The sequence below is a fragment of the Maylandia zebra genome, linkage group LG3, assembly GCF_041146795.1.
Source record: "Maylandia zebra isolate NMK-2024a linkage group LG3, Mzebra_GT3a, whole genome shotgun sequence".
Classification (NCBI taxonomy): Eukaryota; Metazoa; Chordata; class Actinopteri; order Cichliformes; family Cichlidae; genus Maylandia; species Maylandia zebra.
Genome location: NC_135169.1, coordinates 37,071,879 through 37,095,657, shown reverse-complemented (window position 1 = coordinate 37,095,657; position 23,779 = coordinate 37,071,879). Strand labels below are relative to the sequence as shown.

At 43.2% G+C, this 23,779-nt stretch overlaps 1 protein-coding gene across 2 annotated transcripts; it reads left to right on the top strand.

Moving 5' to 3' along the window:
- The first annotated feature begins 337 nt into the window (after positions 1 to 337).
- hdlbpb (high density lipoprotein binding protein b) lies at positions 338 to 23,483 on the top strand. Of its 2 annotated transcripts, none has more exons than XM_004562718.5 (28): positions 338 to 447; positions 1,891 to 1,970; positions 3,696 to 3,797; positions 4,044 to 4,195; positions 4,380 to 4,595; positions 6,115 to 6,321; positions 6,554 to 6,769; positions 10,531 to 10,737; positions 11,472 to 11,579; positions 11,897 to 12,001; positions 12,232 to 12,310; positions 14,423 to 14,562; positions 14,652 to 14,756; positions 14,869 to 14,982; positions 15,055 to 15,141; positions 15,251 to 15,382; positions 16,137 to 16,355; positions 16,440 to 16,661; positions 16,754 to 16,972; positions 17,226 to 17,367; positions 17,869 to 17,996; positions 18,085 to 18,189; positions 18,286 to 18,420; positions 18,732 to 18,875; positions 18,960 to 19,139; positions 19,221 to 19,337; positions 20,077 to 20,235; positions 20,325 to 23,483. In XM_004562718.5, exons 3-28 carry the CDS (start codon positions 3,722 to 3,724, stop codon positions 20,415 to 20,417), a joined length of 3,807 nt encoding a protein of 1,268 aa, XP_004562775.1. In that variant the 5' UTR covers positions 338 to 447; positions 1,891 to 1,970; positions 3,696 to 3,721; the 3' UTR covers positions 20,418 to 23,483. The 2 variants fall into 2 exon arrangements, with proteins under 2 accessions (XP_004562775.1, XP_076737910.1); XM_076881795.1 differs by lacking the exon at positions 338 to 447 and adding an exon at positions 705 to 833.
- Positions 23,484 to 23,779: the final 296 nt, after the last annotated feature.

Below are 23,779 nucleotides of genomic sequence, written 5' to 3'. Positions count from 1 at the left end.
AAAACAAAAAAAACCCAGCAGTATTTAGTTGTACGTGATCGTTTTTGCACTCCAGGTCAGACATTTGTAGACTTCAGGAAAAGTATGCTAGCCATTATGAATGAGAAGTAGAGCCGGTCAGTTTGATGGACGTGAGAAGCTGCAATGGCTAATAACATACAAACATTTTTTAAATTACTTTTAACCAATCAGAAAACTATATGCAAATATCATGCGGTTAAATTTCACAGTCAAATGAGCTAAGTGAGTCTAATTTCACGAGGACCTATTTAACTGGGATGCTCGTGCCGCTCAAAGATACTGCGGCATTTCCTTTATACTCGTTGAGTCGCAGCGCTTGGTTGGTATCACTCCGCCGGCAGAGGAAATGCTCCTAGACCAATCACATCTGTGTTTACACCATCACCTGTCAAACACACACCCTCTGGTAGATTTTCTCTTTGAAAGGTAGGATTTCTAGGTTTATTTTATCTTTACTTTTTAATGCACATATGAATGCATTGGGGGAGTTAAAGTGTAGTTACGGTGGCGATAGAGTCGGTTCGCCTGCAAGCGACAAGCAGCCGGGGATAGCAAGGTTAGCGTCCCGAGAGCTAGCGTGCTGGAGCTGGTTATCCGTCCGCCTGGCTTGTTTTTTAGCCGATTATCAGAAAGTCCTTGCGCCTAATCATGTCTGGCTGAGGTCGGCGCGAAGCGATGCGTGTTAGCTCAGCGAAAGTGCTTACTAATATTTTGAGACCTTTAGTTTGCTTCTAACCGATGTTAGTTAGTTAGGACCAGCCGTGCAGTGCGTCCTCAAGCTAGCAAGAAATACATCAGTCGGCTGGAGAAAGGTGCGTTTAGCGAAGCTGTTAGCTAGCACCGTGTACGGCTGCCTTTTTTATTTAGCTGCTGCAACTGATAGTTATAACGGTGCTCCTATTTCCTCCGTTTGTTTCTAGTTTTCTCGCCTAATGTTAGCAAACTAACATCGTGGAAGCAGGTGGTGACCCACAGTGGGAGCCCGTTTAACCCCCACAACCCTCTGCGTGCTGCGAAGCACCGCCACCACCATAACGGAAAGCGCATCTACTGCCAAAAGTCCCGCTTTTAAAACGTTCACTGTGGTAAAAAAAACACTTGTGTAATAGCTCCAAAATGTACCTGAAGTTAAATGACCCTAGACGGTTACATTACATTGTAACTCCATTAATTATTGCTGCTTCATTAATGTGTAAAGACGCATTTAGCGAGGAGCTAATTTCAGCTGCTTACATTACTGTGTCTCGGATAGTTTTATCTGTAAGAGTGCTGCACGTCCATTATTTATAAGCTCTTCAAAAGATTGTTTTTATGTTTGCTCCCACTGTGTAAAGTCTGAGGGTATCTTAAGACCCCACTGCCACTTAAGTATCCCTTTTATTTCCCCTTAAGTAACGTCAGTGTTAAAATGGTATTATGCTGTAATTGCTCTTTTAGCTTGTTCCATCCCGCACAAATATGATCCTGAAATATGACATTTAAAATGGCACTGCTCCTGTATCTGACCAGCTGGTTGCTGGTGGACTAAAGCTATTAAACACACTTTCAAGAGACACTGCAGCTTTGCTTACAGGGCAAAAAAAAAAAAAGTAGTGGGACATCTATTTTTTTATTTATTTTTTGTCACATGTGGTGTTTGGAAGCGTTTGCTCTCAGGTTTCCTTAGCTGTTGAATTTGTGAAATCTCAGAGGGAGGATTGTTAGAGAGCAGAGGAGAGGGAGGGAATTGAGGAGGAGAGTGAATCAGCTCGAGACGGTATAAGGTGCAGTGCAGTGTGGGTGTTTACCCAGCCTCCGTGCTGTAGAGCTGTTTGATTTACCTTTGTTCACTTTTACTCTTTCTTTTTATTTTCCTTCCTGTGCATCCAGGAGCTGAAACACACACTCACACTGAAGCGCCTACGGTAGCCGCTAACTGGACGGACTCTCTGGCAATTGACCTTTTGCAGGTAAGCCTGGGCTCTCTTTCTACAGTTCTGGCAGACAATACTACTTCTGAATGATCACGTCCTCCACAGCTTTGTCTTTAGAGGGTACAACTGCTGGATCATTTGCAATGCGGGTGGACTTGAAGAGCTTGGTTCATATGGCATCCCTGAGAGCACACAGTCACGTTTAAGGAGAGAAAGCTCGACTGGAGAGCTTCATAGATGTTAGATAATAAAACAATAAAAAAACCCCAATCACTTACATTTTTATCGGAAAGATAAAAAACAAAACAAAAACTGTCTTAAAACAACTCAACAAAAGTTGTAAGATTAACTTCCTCAGCTGCTAATTGGACTCATAAATGTGTGCTTGTAGTATTCACTGATTTTTATTTTACTGCTCTGTTGCCATAAATAAAATAAAAATTCCCCTTAATCACAAGACTGTATCAGTGTTCCCAAAATGCACAGTTACAGAGTTCAGTGCCTGCCACCCCCTCACCCCCACGTCCTCACCCCCTCGCATAAAGAACTTTATGGCTGCAGCGAAAATAAATGAAATGATATGTTTCTCCTCAATAACATTTTATCTCAGATTACAATAGAAGTACACTACATTTTAACATTCTTTCTAATTCAAACTGCATTCCTTTAATATGTTAATATTTATACTTTAAACTGCATAAAGTGTATGACTATCTCTATAACTCATTCGAAGGCTTGTCCTTGAGTTTCTGGACATCGCAGCAGAAATGGGGTGCTGTCACCTTCTCATGTGGTCGGGGTGTAGCTTTAGCCTGCTGTGGGTGTAAATATACTGTGACAGCAGAGGATGCTGATGTTAAACATGGTCAAAGTCGCAGCATATGTGCAGCTAATCCCTGTGAGCTCAGAGAGTCTTCAGAAAGCTTAAAACTTTTTATGAAGGGCAGCCAATCAGAAGAAACGTGGCTTAAATGGAGGATGGCCTCAAAGTGAGAGGAGCTAAAATGACTTAAAATGACTTGTATGTAGTGGATTAACTCAAGGGCCAAATAAGTATTATTTGACAGCTTCTTTGAAGGTTTTGATTACACATTTTAGAATACTTGTAGCAAGAACGAAGTGCTCTTTTTATGCCACTTAAGTTCATCGCCATCTCTTTGCTGTCCACTGTGTGTGTGTTAAATGCAGAGGACAGGCTGCAGCTCGACTTTAAAGACCCGCCAAAACAGCGTCTTTATTTATGTGCTGCTAGATAAATAGATGTTTTTAGTCTAGTTGTGCATGAACCCCTCGAACCTTGAGTTAGCAGAGATCTTGGAGGTCCTGTGGGTTATGTTTTGGACTCACAATCCTATGGGACCCACTGTTGTGATGCGAGCTGAGCAGATCTGACCTGTGATAGTGCATCACGAGGAATGTCCGCAGCAGTTGTCTTGGACAGCTCTGAGCGTTTGACCTGTGATAACCCCGTCCCCGAGGCTTCGCAGCACTGTGTGTTTATCTGACGCTTGTTAAGTGCTAATTGGAGCATCGGTGCAACGCGGCAGAGCCACAGAGGGAGTGTGGTTCTTCAGGGCCTTCTCTAAGCAGTCCTAGAGAGCACAGGGAGGGAAACAATGTGAAAGCAATTTGATCGTAGTTAGTGCTTTATCAGTCTGAGATTTCATGAAAACACAGCAGTGCGTTTCCTCCTCTAAGGTTCTGATTTATTGTTTTTCTTTAAAAAAAAAAAAAATCAATATTCCCATGTTTCCGTTTCAGTGGAATAGTGGAATAAGTCTTGAACCATGAGCTCAGTGGCAGTGTTGACCCCGGAAAGCTTTGCAGAGCATCGCAGTGGTCTCAAGGACCAGGAGATCACAGGTAACGACCTGCACCTTCCCACTTATTTTTATTCTTGCTAGAGTTTTCCCCTCACGAGCCCAAACTAGTGAGCAAATTATTAGCCCAAGTTTAATGTGTTTAGATTTTCTGATATGTGCATTATGTGTTTTTGACACAGGCTTATTTTTATTGTTGTTTGGTATCTTTGTTGTTAACAATCCTTCCCTACACATACTGTTTTCTTACTCCTTCCTTGCCATTTTTATCTTTATCTCTCCGGGCCAGGCTGCGTCCCGGAGGATGAGGCCTACATCCCTACCTATCTGGAGGCCTTCCCTCCACTGCCGGAGAAGGGAGCACCAGGGGAGAAGGCTGGAGAGCCGCCTTCGGCATGGGGGAGCAAGATCAGACCCATCAAAGCCTCTGTCATCACCCAGGTGAGGAGCCCACTGTGGGGACTGTTAAAAGTGAATGAATGCATTTCTCAGCTCTTTTAATGATGATGGCTGTAACTGAATTTAGCCTCAAGCCTTTTAGCTGCAGTAGAGCTGGTCTAATGAAAGATGCATGTTCTGGGAACAACAAGCAAGAAAAAAACACTTTCAACTCGTCTGTACCCAGGTGTTCCACGTGCCCCTAGAGGAGCGTCGTTACAAGGACAACAGCCAGTTTGGGGAGGGCGAGGAGGCCAAAGTGTGCTTGGACATCATGCAGCGAACGGGAGCGCACATCGAGCTGTCTCTGGCCAAAGACCAGGGCCTGTCCATCATGGTCACTGGCAAAGTGGACTCCGTGATGAAGGCTCGCAAAGAAATCGTAGCTCGATTGCAGACACAGGTAAATGCACTCGTACTACTCATAGTATAATTAAGTGATCTGGATTTGGAAAATATTGGGAGGATATACATATATGTAATTTTTTACTTTCTGTTTGAAAAGCTGGTCAGAGTGTGTACAAGTAATCAATGTGAGCAAAAAGTTATTAATGCTCTAACACAGGGATGTTAAAGTCATTTTACATAGTGGGTCAGCGTAACTGCCCTTTCTGTCAGTATAAAGAGATTTAACTCAACATATGAGATGGTTACGTTTAAATTTTTTTAAAGAAAAAAGACAGAAAAGAATAATTTCAATAGTACGTGTGAGGTCCTCCTCGTTGTAAATGTGTAAAACTCTGTTAGCTCATTGCCCAGAGTGTGCTGTATTTATAACACATACAAGAAAAACAAAAAGTTCTAGTAGATGCTGGAAAAAGTGGAACTTTTCAGTCATTTAATTGTTCACCTATTACCAAACTCTTTGGTGTGGAATGAATGACGCTGCAGGTGGAAACTTTATCAGGAGGAAAATCTGCAAATCTTAAGACAATAGTTTGATACTTTATTGATACCGCAAGGGAAAATTTTTTCATTTGTTCAAAATCGATGTACTCCTGTTATCTGAAGCCTTCCAGTGGGCCGGATTGAAGTCTTTGCTGGGCCGATTCTGGCCTTCAGGCCTTATGTTTAATACCCCAGCTCTGTACGAAGTTAAAGAGACAGGATATCCTTAATATGGTCATCTCAGGTACACAGCGTTGGCCGCGAGCACAGGAGTTCCATCTGCCTGCTGTTCGAACCTCTTGTTTGTGAGGGGCAACCAATCAGAAGACAGTCTGTTGTCAGTATTTGTGCAGTGCAGGCTTTACATTTGTTATTCATTCTTGTGTGACTTGCAAAAACAGTGAAACCTCTGAAACTCAGATAAACTTAAACCCGCAGCAAAGAATTTGAATACGCAGCCATCTATCTTTGAACAAAAATCACTGTGAAGCAGAAACATCAGAACAGTGTAACCGGTGGCTAAAAAATGTTTTTGTTTCGCTCTGCGTAATGTTGAAACGTGATCCAAAGACACACACGGAGGGCAAATACCGGCTGCGGCTCGAATAATCCTATCAGGCCAGTTTAGGACAAAAAGTTGAGCCGGAAAATGACCATCAGCTCCCAGGGGTGGCCTTTGTGCCTCAGCAGCAAACATGCTGATTTCCACTTCAGTTGGTGCACTGAGCTGCAGTTACTGGTTGAAAAAAGTGCAGAGGCTCTCTGTTCTCTTTTCAAGGTCGAATGCTTTTTACCAAGTTTAAAGAAAACTTTGATAGTAGGAATTTTATGTCATCCTGTTACTTTCCCTGGTAGATGATGACTATTAAAAAAAGGTATTTTCTGTACATGTGCACAAAGCTCCACCAACATTAGAATTAAAAGGGATTTCTGTGGCTGTTGCTGTACCCTGATAAATAAGAAGGCTTATTTCCATTGGGAAACACTACAAATCTAACTTACTTGCTCCTGAAAACTTTCTCCTGCTCCTCTAGGCGTCGGCAACGGTCGCCATCCCCAAGGAGCACCATCGATTTGTCATTGGGAAGAACGGTGAGAAGCTGCAGGAGCTGGAGCTGAAGACTGCCACCAAGATTGCTATTCCACGCCCGGACGACCCCAGCGCCAACATTCGCATCACCGGCACCAAGGAGGGAATTGAGAAGGCTCGCCATGAGATCCTGCTGATCTCTGCTGAGCAGGTCAGACATGGGTGGGTGGATAGGGGGGTGGGGGTTGTTTTAATAACTAATTTCTGCTCAACTGAAACTAATTGGTCTCGCAATGTGAAAAGATGCACAAACAGTAGCATTAGGAACTAAATTGTTTCTTACTATTCAATATTGAATCGTGTTGAACCATCACCATGACGTCACGTTTGATCGACTCTTCTGTCTGCCGTCGTTCTCCTGCTCTTCCTCACCCACTCACCAGGACAAGCGCGCGGTGGAGCGTCTGTCCCTGGAGAAAGCCTTCCACCCCTTCATCGCCGGAGCCCACAACAGGCTGGTGCAGGAGCTGAGCCTTGAGACAGGGGCCCGCATCAGCATCCCACCGTCCAGCCTGCCTAAGGACGAGATCGTCATCACCGGCGAGAAGGAGGCGGTCGCGCTGGCTGTCAGCCGCATCCGAGCCATCTACGAAGACAAGGTGGGACTGTTTTCCAGAGATTATTCATGCCCCATCCTGCAGACATGGGACATGAGCGACTTTAAGTCCTCTTAGGTCAAAAATCCCCCAAAAATCAGATGCCCTGTTATGTTTACATTGAGTTAAAAGGTCAAAGGTCATCTCTTCCTCCTTTCAAACTGCCCAGACGATCAGCAGATCGAAACCCAGACCTTTGTTGGCTCGACACATTTTCATATTTAAATTCGTATTTTTCAATTGTATTATTTCTTGGTAATACTAGTCTGTGTTTGTGGAGCGGCTGTCTGATCACATTTGACTACCAAAGCATCAGTCAAATGTGGTACTCGAAGAAACAGAGACACGTGTTTGAGTTAAAGATAACAGCTAGGTGCTCTGGGTGTGCTGAATTTAAGCCTAATTTAAAGGTTTTGTAGCATTATTTGTTGACTAGACAAACTTTAAACCTCAGATCCATAGAAAATTGTTCAGAATAAAGGAAGTCAGCGTTGAAGATGGATTAAAGTCAATCTTTGTAATGGCCTGAACAGTTTTCACTGATTGCTTTTAACCAAATTTAGAGAGAAAGGGAAATTTTCTTAAAGGCCATTACTGTCCGAAGCGATTGAGCCAGAAAACGACCTCCACTGATGTCTGCTGCTTGGTGGGATCATGTATGGTTGTAAATTGTACCCCCTAGAATTGTGACCTTTCTGTACCCATGATGCTGCCTTTTTAGCATTTTTTTTTTTAATATTGTTTGTATTAGTTGATATATCTATTCTTTATTTCTGTATTTTATAGATGTGCAATGAGCTGCTGTATAGCCACCTTTACCCAATAAAAGCAGGTGTAACAGATTTATATAAAAGGACAAATGTCAGGTTCTTTAAAATAAAAAATTCAGCTTCTTTAAAATATCCATGTTAAGCGGGGTGAGGGTAGAGCAGGGCGATATGGCCAAAAATATTTATCACGATATACATTTGAAAATTTGCGATAACGATATAACCGACGATATAATTGATGCGAGACAAAATACAACTCCACAACATTACTAGCGCAAAAAGACAACCTTCCATTAATTTTCACTTAAACAAGAAGCTGGTTTTTATGTACATTAAAGCTTTATAAAAATGTAACAGTGCAAATGCAAATTCCTTGCTGAAAGTTTAACCAAAAGGCATTTCCAGTAGAAATGGGCTGACATATCCTGAGCATAACCATGTATAATATCCACTGAAGTTAAAAAGAGGTGCTTTGCAACATTAAACTGTAGTGTGCAGTACGCATTTTTTGGACCATAAGGCACATTGAGCTAAACAAAGCAGTTAGATAAATCAAACTTTATTAAACTCATTCTTCTTGCTTCCTCCACTTCTGTACCATTGATTCATTGATGTTGAATTCTCTGGCAGCTGCTCTATTCCCATGTTGTTGCAGTATATTAATGACTAACCTCGTATTGTGGATGGATTATCTCAGTTGTTCTCCTGACTGACGTTTGGTCCGTTTACAGCATCCTGCCATGCGATTGCATTTGTCTCTAACCATGAGGAACCTTAGTGTTCATCCTCCAGCTTCACTGTTTATGTTATGCTAACATAGCTGTGTCGCTAGCGATCACGTAGCACATCATTATATAGCAGCTAGCCCAACTTCAGTAACCCTACAAACGTCACTGCTGTTTAGTTTCCTGCCTTCATTTATGTTGGAAGTGATAGCAGAGCTGTACGTTTGATTTTTTTCAGAAATCTCTCAGTCAGAACATGCTATATCATGTTTAGGTAACTAGCGAAACTAGCGAGCTAACTTTCGCTAGCTTCCTGCTAACTTCTAACTCCATTAAATGTAATAAATTTTGTTTTCATGGATGCCTGGAAGTTAAACGTCATAGTTACACCTGGTAAAGCAGCAATGCTGATCGTTTTATTAAAGATGAAAGAATTTAGACAGTTAACTCTCAGTGATGCTGCAGTGTTTGTTTGACCTGAAGTGTACTGAGTTTAGGACCCAGATTACTCCCAGATTTAAGAGCATCTTAGTCCGACAAATACGACAATAACAACGGCCGCTTGCATGTTCTGCAAAAAAATGTGCTTTGTTGTGTATCTGACGGATAAACACCAAACCAGTTCCACATCACTGAAGTTGCACCATTTTTACAAACCAATTCTGGTTCATCTGTTTCACTCAACAATCGGCCATGTGCGTATGAAAACAAAGGCACTGCGCATGCGCGTTTTACTCATATTCTATCGCGATATAACGTTATACCGGTATTACCGTGAACGGTATAATATGGCCCAGCCCTAGGTGAGGGGGGGTTTAAGTGTGTCATTGGTTGTGCTGTTACAAACGTTTTCACAGTTATGCCTTTGTTTGTGTACGCGCTCAAAGTGAAGCGTTTCTATGCCGACAGCATGCTAGCGTGTGGCTGTGAGCGTTCATGTGACTATTTCTCTGAGCTGCTGTTCATGTGTTTCAAATTCATGACTGGCTCATTGGACATATGGGAAGCTGAGTGGCTGATTGGAAATCATCCGATTCTGTCTGCTCCATCAATGCCTTTCTTTTTCCTCTTTTTGTTTTTGTGGTCCACTTGTTTGTGTCATTGACCTTAAAATACTTAATTTGCATCAGTACTCATGATGACGTGTTGTTGTTTTGTTGTTGTTGTTGTTTTTTAAAAAAACACAGAGTCAAAAATATCAAGCCAAAAATATAAAATAAAGACTTTCCGTATATGTCAGGGGCCTTTTGGTCAGAGTAAAGCAAGTTCGGTCATCACACTGGTCCTGTGCGTCTTTGTGTCTTGTCCAGAGAAAATTTACATCACAATATGCAAACTATGCATGTGCGTTAGATTTCAAGTGGACTTGCAAGCAGTTTAGCAGGAATAACGACTCCAGCTGCATTTGTCCTCAGAATATAATCAAATCTTTAAGATTTTGCAGAAATCCAAACAAAGAACAAAGAAAATGATAAAAATAGGATCACATACTTAATAAAGGGGAGTCTTGTGTTTGTTATTTTCATGCATGATTTTTATTTGCTTTTTTCAGTCGTTTGTGCCAGTTTTTTCATCCGGGCTAAATTTGCATTGACATTTTAGACGCTCGGGTGTTTCTGTTACCCCGAACGACTCGCTGTGGGAAAGCAGCGCGCGGTTTAGTTTAGGGTTTTACTGAAGGACACGCATGACTGCAGGCAGCTCAGTGTGGTTATTTTGTTTCACCAGTCTTGTTTTACTTGTTCGCTCCATCTCATGAACCATAAAGCTAATCTGTACCAAAGGTGTTTGATTTAATGTGTTTCTGTATTTAAGGAGGTTATTTAGAGTTTGTGCATTATCTCAACTTTAAAGAAGCTCTGTGAGATGGATGGGTGAAGCAGAGGAACTGCGTGTTTGTAGCAGATGAGCTCCGATGATAGGCAAGCCGGAGATAATAACGGGAGAAAATTGGATTTCCCCAGAGAACAACAGGATGAGAATGCTAATGTCATTTAGTGCATATATATGATTAGCAAAAACAAATGTACTTTCTCTGCTGCCTTCCCACTTTCATCTGTCAGTCACCCTCCTTCTGTTCCCTTCTCCTTCCCCAGGGTTATGTCCGGTCTTTCTGTTACTTGACTTTTCCCATCTCCTTCCTGCTTCCCTGATTTCTTTCTTCTTTCTGTCTCCTCTTATGTTTCCATCCATCCCTCAACGAGCTTCTCGATTTACCCACATCCTCTCGCCACGATTGTCTTATCACTTGTCCATGTCCTCCTCGCAGAAGCGGAAGACCACGACTATCTCTGTGGAGGTGAAGAAGTCTCAGCATAAGTACATCATAGGTCCGAAGGGCAACACCCTGCAGGAGATCCTGGAGGCCACGGGGGTGTCGGTGGAGATGCCTCCTCTGGACTCCAGCTCAGAAACCATCATCCTCAGAGGGGAGCCTGACAAACTGGGACCAGCACTCACACAGGTCTACGCCAAGGTGAGAACACGAGAAAACTGTAATTAAAGGACAGAGATGGAGATTGCATTTTGCTTAATGTAATTAGCTTTTGTTATGGCAGAAATGTAGGGAATAAAAGTCCCTGAAGTTGCATTTACAGGGTACATCCAAGAGGTACTCAGACGGCCTAGATTTCCTTTTTTTTGAGACTTTATGTTTAGATGTATTTATTTTTAATAGTTCAGAGCAGCAAGATTAACAACCTCAGCAAGTACATCACATCCACATCTTTACAGTGAAAGAAATTGGGAGAGTTGGGCAATGATTAATCTATATGTAGTTTATCAATATTAGAGGCAAACATTTATGATGGATTTGTTGACCAATCCAGAAGTCATATAGCAACATCTGGTTTTAAGTCTTCCTTTAAACTTTGGTTTTGGGCTCCACCAGGTCAGGATACGTACTCCACCTCACCCTGTGTCTGAAACAAGCTGCTTTAGCTTCCGTGACCATAAAAGGAAATCCGTGGTGAGCTGAAGTCAGCTCGGTACAAGCATTGGAGACTGAGCGTGTAGAGTAGTCTGAAGCCTGAGCTTTGGCTCACAGGGATTACTTGCATGTACACTGATCTCATTTTAAATATTTAATATGGAAAGAAGGAAAAGCCCCATATAACCCCTTTATTTTAAGTTGCAACTAAGCCATTGCAGAAAAACTATTTCTGTGATTTGTCAGTGCAAACATGGTTTTAATGTTTTGTACCCGTTCAGGCTAAGAGCGTAATGGTGGTGGAGGTGACTGCCCCCGCCTGGCTGCACCGCTTCATCATTGGCAAGAAAGGACAGAACATCGGGCGGATCACACAGCAGCTACCACGGGTAAGGAAAGGAGAACAAAGAAGGCGTGGGGTGATCTGAGGTAAAAGCCAGAGATAACACAGAAGTCTCACATCCTGCTCCTGCAGCGTGACAGAAAGCTTTGTGGGGGGAGGCTGTGTTACGGCAGCAGTTGTTGTGCAAAATGGGACCAGTAAAGCAAAAATTGCTGGACAAAACACAGACAGAGAAAAGTGACTGCGGAGGACACTTGATTTTAGAAACTTGACGTCAGCTGAGATGAATTACAGCATGGAAGAATCAACACAGAAGGGGAAACGTCCTAACTGGCTTGCCTTTATTCCTGTCTGTGTGTGTAGGTTCACATAGAGTTTACCGATGGCGAGGAGCGCATCAGTCTTGAAGGGCCGACGGAGGAGGTGGAGCAGGCTCAGGCCCAGATACAAGAGATCATCAAGGACCTGGTCAGTGCCGACACACACGTACACCAACACAACAAAGCTACGGTAGACATGACGTGTATTGTCTTCTGTCACTGAAAGAAATATTGCTGTGTTGGACAAAGCTTTGGAAGAGCCGCACACACTTATGGTTCGGTAGACCCGAAGAGAGATAAGAGAGAATCACGTTTGATTGGTTGAGTGTTGGTTCACATTTATAAATCCAAATCTCCTTTTTCTTACCCGGTGTCCAGCTGGTGAGGATGGACTACACCGAAATCAACATAGATCAGCGTTTCCACAGACACCTCATCGGAAAGAACGGAGCCAACAGTGAGTCGATCGCTTTACCCCTGACCTGAAAACTAAACTGTAGCAAATCTGTCATACTCCCAGGTGGAGCCCTTGTTGCACCTCATTAGTTTGTCTCCCTACCTGCAAAACTAACAAAGAATATGTTTTTAAAAGTGCTTTTATTTCATGTTTTATATAATGGTAAAGATCATTTGATCCACACATATCGATGTATTTAGATTTTTCCTGTCAGTCATTCTAGTTGCTTTTAGTTTAGATAATTCAAATGCTGCCTGGGGTAGAATATTTAATGGAAAGCATCAAATTCAGGGTTTTGAGTGATTTTTAAACTGAAAAGTTGTCATGTGGCTGTCGCTGATCTCAGACTTCCTGAAGTGTTTGTGTTGTAAAGCAGGGAACTGGATTGTGAGTCATGAGTCGGGTGTTAGTGACCTGATTTTCGTCATGAGAGCTAGTCTTTGATAACAGATGTCAGGCTCTTACCTACAGCACATCAGTGTTCTCCAGCAGGTTTAAAACTGCTCCATCTTTGAGCATGAATCCTATCTGGCTGTTAAGTGATGACGTATGAGACCTGCTTCCAGGTCCAAACTGCGTCCATTAATGCTGTTGTGTTTTTAACATGTTTTAATGCTTTGTATCTTGTTCTGTTTAATCTGAACAAGCCCCTAAAAATAGTCAATGATCTCTGTCGGCCTCTCTGAGTTTTTATTACCACTATTCATCTGCAGCAGAAAAAGCTGAGTTTTTAAAAACCTTGCGATGTAACTACGGCCCATGGTTTGCCACCAGATGTTTGAACAGGTCAGAAAAGAGTCATTCTGAGGCTAACGAAGACTTGAATGAGTACATGAAGCTGAGGATCAGGATTTTTGTCATAGCGAGTAATCCAAACCACGCAGCAGTATGTTGATGACCAACCTCGTGCTGATGATCGATCGTCTCAGTTTTTCTGAAGTTTGGTCAATTTTCAGCATCTTTTTCCTGCCTTGCATTTGTCCCTAACAATCAGGAACCCTCATGTTAATTTTTTTGAGAGGAAAAAAAATTTAGCGTTCATCCTCCCACTTCCCTTTGCTCAGGTGTTTATATTATCCTAACCATAGCTGTGTAGCTAGCCACCACGTAGCACATCATTATAGCTAGCCGAACTTCAGTAACCCCACAAAAGTCACTGCTGTTTAGTTTTCTGTCTTCATTTATGTCCAAAGTGATAGCAGAGCTGTACGTTTTAGTTTTATAGAAATCCCTCAGTCAGAACCTGGTATATCATCTTTATATGAAAGCTAGCGAGCTAACTCCCTGCTAACTTCTAACTCTGTTAAGCTTCATTAATCCTGTTTTCGTGGATGTTAAACTTAATTGTTACACCTGGTAGAGCAGCCACACTGATCATTTTATTAAAGATGAAAGAGTTTAGACACTTTTTAACTCTCAGCGATGCCACGGTGTTGTTTTGAGTTTGGACCTGGAAACGTCTGAAGGTGGATAGACGCTATGAAACATGGATTTAGCTTCTAAAGTGTCCTGCAGAAATCTTTTCCATCCTTCATTTCTTTATATCTTGTTAGATAAATAGGAAATGGTTGCAGCATTTTATTAAAACGTGCAAACATGTACTATATAAGACAAAACAGAGTTAGTACAATTCTATGGAGCTTGAACTTATGTTTATTCTACTACTTCAGACTTGGATGAATGACGAAACATTTCTCCCTCTCAAAACACTGCATGTAGATAAAAAGAACCAACTTTCAAAACCTTTTGGACACGTTTTCTTCTAAACATTTTAAGAGAAATAGTTCTCTATGGACTGATTCTTATTTAGCGCTTTTTGCTCTCCCGGATCCTTCAAAGCGCTTTATGCAACATGCCACATTCACCCATTCACACAAGCACTTTCTTCTCTGCTTTAAGTGGTTACCAGCTAACACTGACACACATTCATACTCCGATGGATACTTGTCCTGATGTTTGCTTTTTAAATCATGGTCTCCTTTAGAGTATTAGGGGCAGTGAAGCAGGACATTCTTCAGGTTGTGTTTCAGTGTGAGTGTGCCGGTGTGAGAGTGGGTGATGTCAGGTTTTCACTCTTATTTCATTTCTGCTGTTTTCCCTGTATCACTACAGTAAATCGTATCAAGGAGCAGTACAAGGTGTCGGTTCGAATCGCGCAGGATTCTGAGCGAAGTGGCCTGGTGCGGATCGAGGGAGATCCTAAAGGAGTACAGCTGGCACGCAGAGAGCTCATGGAGATGGTTCAGAGGATGGTGAGAATGGACTCAAAGCATAGGTTCATTGGTTTGATAGAGCCAGATGACATAAAGAGCTTTATTTCTTACGTTTTTGTCATTTCAAGGAAAACGAGCGCACCAAAGATCTGATCGTGGAGCAGAAGTTTCACCGGACAATCATCGGACAGAAAGGAGAAAAAATCAAAGAAGTTCGAGATAAGTTTCCCGAGGTGAACGTCCTCTGTGACCCGAGAGTTTGTCTGGCCTTGTCATCACCGTTCAATGATTTGTTTTGACTCAGCTGTAATGTAATTTGGTGATTATCATCTCGCTGCCTTCTAGGTCATTATCAATTTCCCCGACCCGTCGCAAAAGAGCGACATCGTCCAGCTGAGAGGTCCAAAAAATGAGGTGGAGAAATGCGCCAAGTTTCTCCAGAAAATCATCGCTGACCTGGTACGACCCTCTGTTTTTGTCGTCTTGCCTCTCCCTGTCCTCAGCCCTTACACAGGTTTCTTTCTCTCGCAGATTGAAAATAGCTTCTCGCTCTCCGTTCCCATCTTCAAGCAGTTTCACAAGAACATAATTGGCAAAGGGGGCGCCAACATTAAGAAGGTGAGATTTATTTTTTTTTACAGGTTCTGTCCAAATCTGACTCCTAAAATTATTAGATCAGAATGTAGCGTTTAAGACAAAAACTAACGGCAGACGCTCGCACTGCCAGATCCGCGAAGAGACCAACACCAAGATCGACCTGCCAACGGAGAACAGTAACTCGGAGATGATCGTCATCACGGGCAAGAAGAACAACTGCGAGGCGGCCAGAGACCGAATCCTCGCCATCCAGAGAGAGCTGGTGAGACATGGTTGCTTTTGGTTGATGCTTGAAGAGTTTTGAAGAAAATAGATTTTTAAAATCTACTTTCTTTTTGTTTCTTGGATGAATAATTTATTAAATCTTTCGATTAGAGTCATATCCATAGACGATCAGTGGAGTTGTTAACCTGAAAAAACACTCCTAACTTGCATTAGGAAAATCAGCGGGTTGCTTGCTGGCTTTAATCTTATTTTATATTTTAAAGAGTCGATATAAACTTAACTTCTTAAATAAACGGCATCTTTGCCATTATGGCAGTTCTAGACTTAAAAAGCAGAATTTAATTCTCCCTACACCGCTCGACTTTTTGAAACCACATATGCAGAGATGAACTATTAGATATGGTTCTGAGCCAAAATCCGGTTTCTCTTGTTTTTTTATCATCTCTCCAATCCCACAGAAGGGTACAAAATTCTCCAAAGTAATATTAAAAAGAGGAAAAAATGACAGTGGGTTAAGATTTCTTTGTTAAAAGAAGCTGGAGATATTATATCTCTTGGCTGGCCTGGGAACACCACCGTATCGCCCCAGATGAGCTGTAGGAGGTGGCTGAGGTTCCCTGCTCAGACCTGCCCTCTGCAACCCCAGCCTGGATGAGCAGCAGAAGGTGGATGGACTGAATATTTATTGGTTTCCTCTGTTGGGAATTAATTACGTCTTCTAAAATGTTCGTCTTTGTCGTCAGTTTTTAAACTGCATGAAAATCTCAGCCTGTCCCTCTCCGTCCCTCCAGGCCAACATTAAAGAGGCAGAGGTCACCATCCCAGCCAAGCTGCACAACTCTCTGATTGGCTCAAAGGGCTGCCTCGTGCGCTCCATCATGGAAGACTGCGGCGGCGTCCACATCCACTTCCCCTCTGAGGGCTCCGGCTCCGACAAGGTCACGATCAGAGGGCCCGTCGGTGAGGTGGAGAAAGCCAAGAAGCAGCTGCTGCAGCTGGCGGAAGAGAAGGTGAGCAGGAAAGAGCGAATAAATAGAAGAGGTGACTAAAAGTTTAAATACTTACATCCTCCTCCCGTCCTCTGCCTTTCGCAGCAAGTAAACAACTTCACCGCTGAGCTGCAGGCCAAACCAGAGTACCACAAGTTCTTAATCGGACGGGGCGGGGCCAATATTCGCCGCGTCCGAGACCGGACGGGCGCCCGGATCATCTTCCCGTCGCCTGACGACACAGAGCAGGAGCTGATCACCATCGTAGGGAAAGAAGAAGCCGTACGTCAGGCCCAGAAGGAGCTGGAAAGTCTGGTCAAAAATCTGGTGACGACCTTTGTCCTACAAAACATCACCATTTAATTCATGTCTTGATTCTTGATTTTTCAAATCAACAATCTCGCCGTCTCCCTTTGCAGGACGACGTGGTGGAGGACAGGATGGTGGTGGACGTTCGCCATCACCGCCACTTCGTGTGTCGGAGAGGACAGGTGCTGCGGGAGCTGGCTGAGGAGTACGGCGGCGTGGCTGTGAGCTTCCCTCGCACTGGAGCGAACAGCCAGCGGGTCACGCTGAAGGGAGCGAAGGACTGCGTGGAGGCCGCAAAGAAACGCATCCAGGAGATCATCGAGGATCTGGTGAGAGACGGAAATCACGTAGAGACAAACGGTCGCTATCTGCACTCAGGTCAAAGCTGATTTATAAGAATCTGACTGTGTGAAAGTCACAGAAATGCTGTCAAAAGTAGCTGCAAGTTTTCTACTTTGGACAGACATGGATGTTATTTCAAGGACGCTTCAATAAGCTCATTATTTATAATTGGAATCGAACCTGCTCCCGGTGTGCTCACCTTTTGTGTTTTCTTCTTTCCTCCTCCTCTCTCTCGAGCAGGAGTCCCAGGTGACCGTGGAGGTGGCAATCCCTCAGCGCTACCATCGCGCCGTCATGGGCCCCAAAGGCTGCCGCATCCAGCACATCACCAGAGAGCACGAGGTGCAAATCAAGTTCCCCGAGAGAGACGACAGCGCTGCAGGTTAGAAACGACCCACGACGTGCACCCGCAGCTACGTCCTGCTGCTGCTGTGAAGATGTTGCCGCTGCAGAGGGGTTTATGTTGCAGTTTAGCACACTAGGTTAGAAATGAGCAGGCCTTTCTCAAGTTTCCTCCCTACCTGCTCATCTGTCCGCATCAACATTTAGAACAGCTGATAAAGGGAAATTAAAATGTCAAAGAAGAGACGGGAGAAATAACGGTCAGTCAGTGTTATGATTGTTGACGCTGCATAGTCGCACAGCACTGTGCACTTTCCCTGATGGCAACACAAACAAAATTAGCTGTTCCTAGCAGAGTCGGGTAGAGTGTAATTCTTCAATCCTTCAAGTTCCACCAGATCACAATCTATTGATGGCAGTGAGTCTGTAGCATGTGTAGTATTTCGTATTCTTTTACATGTATAAAAAAAAATCAGTGTTTAAGAGTTGTATATCAAAATATAAACTTTTAATCCCTGTTTTTCTCATTGTAAACTTGCAGCTCAGGAGGTTTCGCCACAGGAGAACGGTGAGGTCAGTCCAGAGGCGGAGTTTGTGCCCCGCAAGTGTGACATCATCACAATCTCTGGGCGGGCAGAGAAATGTGAGCTGGCTAAAGCAGCCCTGCTGGTAGGCGCTATCTTCATTAAGCTGAGATGTGACGCTGTTTAATGTTCATTAATATCTCTGAGCACACGCTCTGTGACTCCTCCTTCAGGCGTTGGTGCCCATAACAGAGGATGTGGAGGTGTCTTATGAGTTGCATCGCTACATCATTGGCCAGAAGGGCATTGGAATCAGGAAGATGATGGAAGACTACGAGGTAAGGCGACACGCTGCTGCTCTCTGGTGCCATCTACTGGGACTTTCTATACCCGTGCTTTCCAAACGTGTGAACTTTGGGGTTTTGTGCACGTAGGTGAACATCTGGGTGCCGCAGCCTGAGAAGCAGCTGGATGTGATCAAGGTGACGGGCCTGGCAGCCAACGTGGAGCGAGCCAAACAGGGGCTGCTGGAGAGGGTGAAAGAACTGCAGGCCGAGCAGGAGGACAGGGTACAAGCACACACTGTGTCATGTTTATCATCACAGTTCAGTTTTTCATTTGCTTCTCGTGATCGTAGCGACAGATTTTCAGATTATTCATCATCCACAATCATTACGCCATCCATCCAGATTAGACAAACCTCTTTAAAAAACTTTGAAAGGGGGAAAAAATGGAAGCACAAGTTTAATTCTTAAAGTTAGGAGATTACCACAGGGGTCATGATTTCCTGATAGCAGTGAATGTGTAGCGTGTGTAGTATCTCTTATTCTTTAACATGTATTTAAAAAAGAAAGAAAACAGTGGCTCTGTCTCCTCTCAGGCCCTGCGTAGTTTCAAGGTCACCATGTCTGTGGATCCAAAGTTTCATCCCAAGATTATCGGCCGCAAAGGAGCCGTCATCTCTCAGATCAGAAAAGACCACGACGTGAGCATCCAGTTCCCCGACAAAGGAGACGAGCAGCAGGTCCGTTTCCCTTTTTTGTCTTTTCCTGGCTCTGTGCCGAACCGTTCCCATTGATCACTTCAAATCCTTTCCTTTTCCTCCCAGGATCTGATCGTAATCTCGGGGTACGAGCGTAACGTGGAGGAGGCGCGCCAGGCCATCCAGCAGCTTGTCGCTGAGCTGCAGGAGATGGTGAGCCAAGACGTTCACCTGGACCCGAGGACCCACGCCCGCATTATCGGGGCCCGCGGCAAAGCCATCCGCAAGCTGATGGAGGAGTTCAAGGTTGGTTTGGATCGATTCATAGATCGCTCGTTTTGAAGTTAAACGAGGAAATGTTTGATCTTCACTCCTCTGGTTTCTCAGGTGGATATCCGGTTCCCTCAGCCCGGGTCGGACGAGCCCGACAAAGTGACGGTGACGGGCCTTCCTGAGACGGTTGATAACGCCATCGATCACCTGCTCAACTTGGAGGAGGAATATGTGAGTTCACTGAATATAAGACAGAGATGCAGTTACAGCACACGTCCTGCACATGCGGCTAAAATTCCATCCTCAGCAGTGATGAACAAACGCATTTTAGGAAAGGTCATGAAATATGAGATGATTGGGTTTTACTTTAACGGCGTTGCATGATTTTTAAAATCACAGGAGGTCAAAATGACCTCTTTGGCGGTTCTAGGGTTAAACATACCGAGCATGCTTCTCAGTCAAGCGCTAGCAGTCAGAAACAGGACGCGATCTAAGAACAGCAGCAAGGTTCAAAGCAGCACAGAGGTACAAGAGGAGACGACTTTGAAGGGGAGATCAGCCAAATTTAAATCTGGTTGTTTTGCTTGTTTTACATTTCTGTATTTTTAAATCTGTTTTTGTTGGATTTGAGGAAATATTCATGATATTAATGAACTCTGAGGTATAATAATCATAATTAAAACCCACCGATGAAAATGTGTTTTTCCAATAAATTGTGACAGAAATCCCCCCAAAAAACACTTTATCTGTTGCGGTTCGCGAGTTATTGTACCAGATAAAGAGATTTGTGGTATATTTGCAATCACGTTTCTGTTATTTTGTAACTATGTTTTAAATTTAATATATTGCTTTACATGCCTTCGGGGTAACAAGTAGATCCACAGGATCCCGGCCAGGAAATGAAAATCATTCTGACTCATCAACAAAGGCTGTTTTCAGGAGCAGTTTTCCTTCTGTTCATCTCTCTCAGCTGCTCAGCGTGACGGAGACAGAGACTTTGGCAGCTTACATGAAGCCTCCATCTCGCTACGGAGGGGGAGGCGGAGCAGGTGGAGGGGACGACAGCAGCGGGGGTCCGGCTAAGGGCTTTGTGGTGCGGGACGCTCCCTGGAACGCGGCTGGGAACAAGGTGGGATGTCTTAGTTTAATGACATGATCCTGTTGTTGGAGGGATGTCTGTGCAGTAAGGGCCCATCAGACCGTGTGTTTTCTTTCCAGGCTCCCGACATGAGCAGCGCCGAGGATTTCCCCACGTTCGGGACAGGCGTAGCCCCAAAGCAGGCATCGGCCTGGGGCCCCAAGAAGTTCTGAAGCTGTTCATCTGGAGAAAAACCAACAAAACTTCTGTAAAGTAGACGATGAGAGACAGAACAAATCTCAAATCTAATTGCTGCTCGCCTTCCCCTCCTCTTTAGTGACCTTCCTTTTGTCTCTCTTTCTCTGAACCACCCCTCCTCACTGTTCTCCTAACAACCAGCCACAATGAATTCTGGGAGAACTATTCCTTCTTCCTTCCTCCTGTCTCCCTGAGTACCTCCTCCTCCTCTTCCTTCCCCCGAGAGAAAAAAAACATTGAGTCCTTTGTCCATAGTTTTGCTGTCCTGCTCTTCCTCTCGGTTCAACCACTTTTGTTTGTTTGTTTTTTACTCCTCCTGCTTCCAGACTCCGCCCCCACCCCTCGACATCACGTCAGCGCGGTACATAAGAGAAGTTTGACTTTGTCAGAGGGCAGCGAGGAGGCATCCTCACGTACCTGACGCAAACCTAAAGAGAGGAGAGTGTGGTTTTGTTTTTTAGAGCGAGAAGAGTTTGTAAGCACCGACGACTTTTAAAGATTTCCTCTGGTTTTTACGAAGAGCTTTCTCATTTCCAGTTCGCTAATGTGGTGCAGTGGGCTGTATCCGTGCGTTGATGGGCTCAGGAAAGGTTTTTCCACCCATGAGTCTCTTTAAAAAAAAAAAAAAAATTATTTCCAAACTGGGAGCAAAAAAAACAAACAGCTGCTGTAGTTCTTTTTAAATAATAAGTCAGAAGACGTGGAAGTCCTGCACTGGTTGTTTTGTAATGAAGGTTGTTTTTTTTGTTTTGTCACAACTGTTTTATTTATTCAGAAAAAAACAAAAGGAGCCATTTCATTTGAACTACTGTGACCATGCGTTTTTATAAAGCACTCGCTGTAGCTTGCAACCTTGCGTCTGGGAGTGAATGCTGTACGTCAGGGGTGAGAACATGTTACTAGTTGTTCGAAGTGTACAAAGAACTTTTCGCTATTTTTTTAAATCTTATTCTTTTTGTTGTTGTCGTTGTCCTTCTTGTTGGTTTCTGGTATATTTGAAAGACTCTGTATGCGTGTGCGCGCGTGCAAGTTAAGATGTATATTTGAAAGAAGCTGAACCAAACTTTTACTTGGTCTTTGTCCGTTTGTCTGCTCGGAGCTCATCCTGGAGAGTTTTTCTTGTTTCTTTTTGTTTGTTTGTTTGCTTTTTTATTTACCTTCTGAACTCATCTTTAATTCAGACGTGCTGCTTAAAGTGACATCTCTGTTCCAGGATAAAAAAAGAAAAAACTCAACCATAAACAGCCGCACTTTGGTTTCCTCTCCTTCAGGTGCTTCATTTTACGGATATTTCGTAGCAAAAAAAAAAAGATGCCCTTTTTTTGGTTCTGAGACTTAAAATGTGAGCTCGTTGCTAAATTATACAACCGACCCAGACTTCAAGCAGTTTAGCTAAACCGTGCTTGTGCCTGGAGGTTTAAAGGAATACTTGATCATGTTGGAAAATATGCTAAGAATTAGCTGAGAAAATCAGAGCAGGCGATTGTCCATTAAAGCAGGAGGAACTGCAGCTGAACTTCAGTTAAAGATGACTCTGCCGTGAGCGGCACTGCCATCATTTCGCGGCATCAGTGACTTAAAGTGGACCTATGCCTTATTTTCTGTCGTATACATTTATACAGTGCTCATTTATTAGACCACCACGCAGTGTAACGTTTATACTACAGCTGACCTAAATCATCAGTGTTGGTAAATGCCAAAATAATTATGTTTCTATAATTAAAAACATGTTTCATCCATTGACTTTAATGTTTATTAACATTAAATTATGACTTATTATTTAAGTCGGCATGCTAAATTACAGTTATTTACATGAAATCCTGAACAGAAAATTTATTTGGGTGGTGGATTATTTCCTGAGTTCTTAGAGAAGTTGAGAGTAACCCCTCAAAATTGTGAGTTATTGTTGTATTTGCATAATAAATAATATCAGTTGTTATTATATTTAGTTTTAAAGAGCTTATGATGGATTTCTAACATGTTTTCCAGTTTTTAAGACAAGTGGTCTAATTTGCTACACACTGTAGACTGTTACAGTGACGTATGATTGTATTTATATGGCAAGAGTTTAAATTAGGGCTGTCAAGGTTCACGCCTTAACACGTCATCATGATTCAAATTTAAAAAATAAAATAAAAATTGTAACATATTTAACCCATTTGGAGTGCAGAACTTTTGAAATGCGTTGACAGACATTTCCGGGATTTTGAGTCATTCTCCATTCCAGATGGGTTAAAATTTTTAATTGCGTTAATCGTGACGACAGATTAATTCTGCATTACTATTGACAGCCCTAATTTAAAGTTATGAGATTACAGTCTAGAAATAATCCATATGAGCTAAAAGCTCACACTTCACTCTTCTAAGCGGTGTTTTTTTTTTTCTATTATTGGACCTGTAGGACGTCAGTGAGCGCAAAGCCCCACCCACTTGCTCCTTATGACAACCAATCAGAGGAAGAAAAGAAGAATAAGAGAAAAAAAGCTTGTTTAGACCAGTATAAAGCATGCATGTAGCGTCCCTGTCATAAACACTCATTAGCTAACGACTTTAGCCAGTGAGCATGTGGTTTCAGTCAGACGTCCTCCTCGTCACATGGGAAAAAGGACGGCAGCAGCAGAAATGAGTGGGTGAAGTTGTAGGAGCTACATCCATCTTTTAAACTATGTGATTTCAGAGAAAGGATGAACTGAAAGACTCTAGCAGGGTCCAGGATGCCAGAAATGAGGATTATTTCTAAGTGGCGCAAACAAATGATGCAGGTGGAAACGAGCTGAATAAAGTCCACTTTAAGTCTCGCTCGCTCGTTGAAGTTCGGCTGCTGGTGGATATTGCAGGCTCTGGTTGGAAAAGTGACCCTCTGGTCGTCCATGTGCTCTCTGTCAGTCAGTGTCCTCAGAGATTAGCTCACCTGTGTCACTTTAATTCACTCAAAGGAAAGATGTTCTCATGCAACTATTCCCTGTAAATGAAGCTAAAGAGGCAGAGTGAACAGCTCTGTTAGCAGACGATAAAAAATTAATAAATGAATAAAAAATAAATAAATCTCAGGGTCCAACTTAAAAGTGAAGCTGGTGCAGAAACAACTTAACCGCTGAGGATGGATTTGCAAAAGACGCCGACTATGCAACCCAGCAGGACCACAGAGTAGATCAGGCCCCGTCAGTACTACAGTCAGATCTTTTGTTCGTGGAGCAGCAAACTCCCTCACTCTGACTTTCAGCTGCCACTTTGCTGGGTCTGCATTTTTTTTTTTAATCACATTGTGTGTGCTTGTTGTTAAATAGCAGGATGGAGCTTCTCGCGAAGCAGCCGCTGTTTCTGTACAGAAAACAAA

Coding starts and splice junctions, on each gene's coding strand:
- hdlbpb (XM_004562718.5), top strand. CDS start 3,722: ATGAGCTCAGTGGCAGTGTTGACCCCGGAAAGCTTTGCAGAGCATCGC. Junction 11,580..11,896: donor TCACACAGCAGCTACCACGG/GTAAGGAAAGGA, acceptor CTGTGTGTGTAG/GTTCACATAGAGTTTACCGA. Junction 19,140..19,220: donor AGCTGATGGAGGAGTTCAAG/GTTGGTTTGGAT, acceptor CTGGTTTCTCAG/GTGGATATCCGGTTCCCTCA.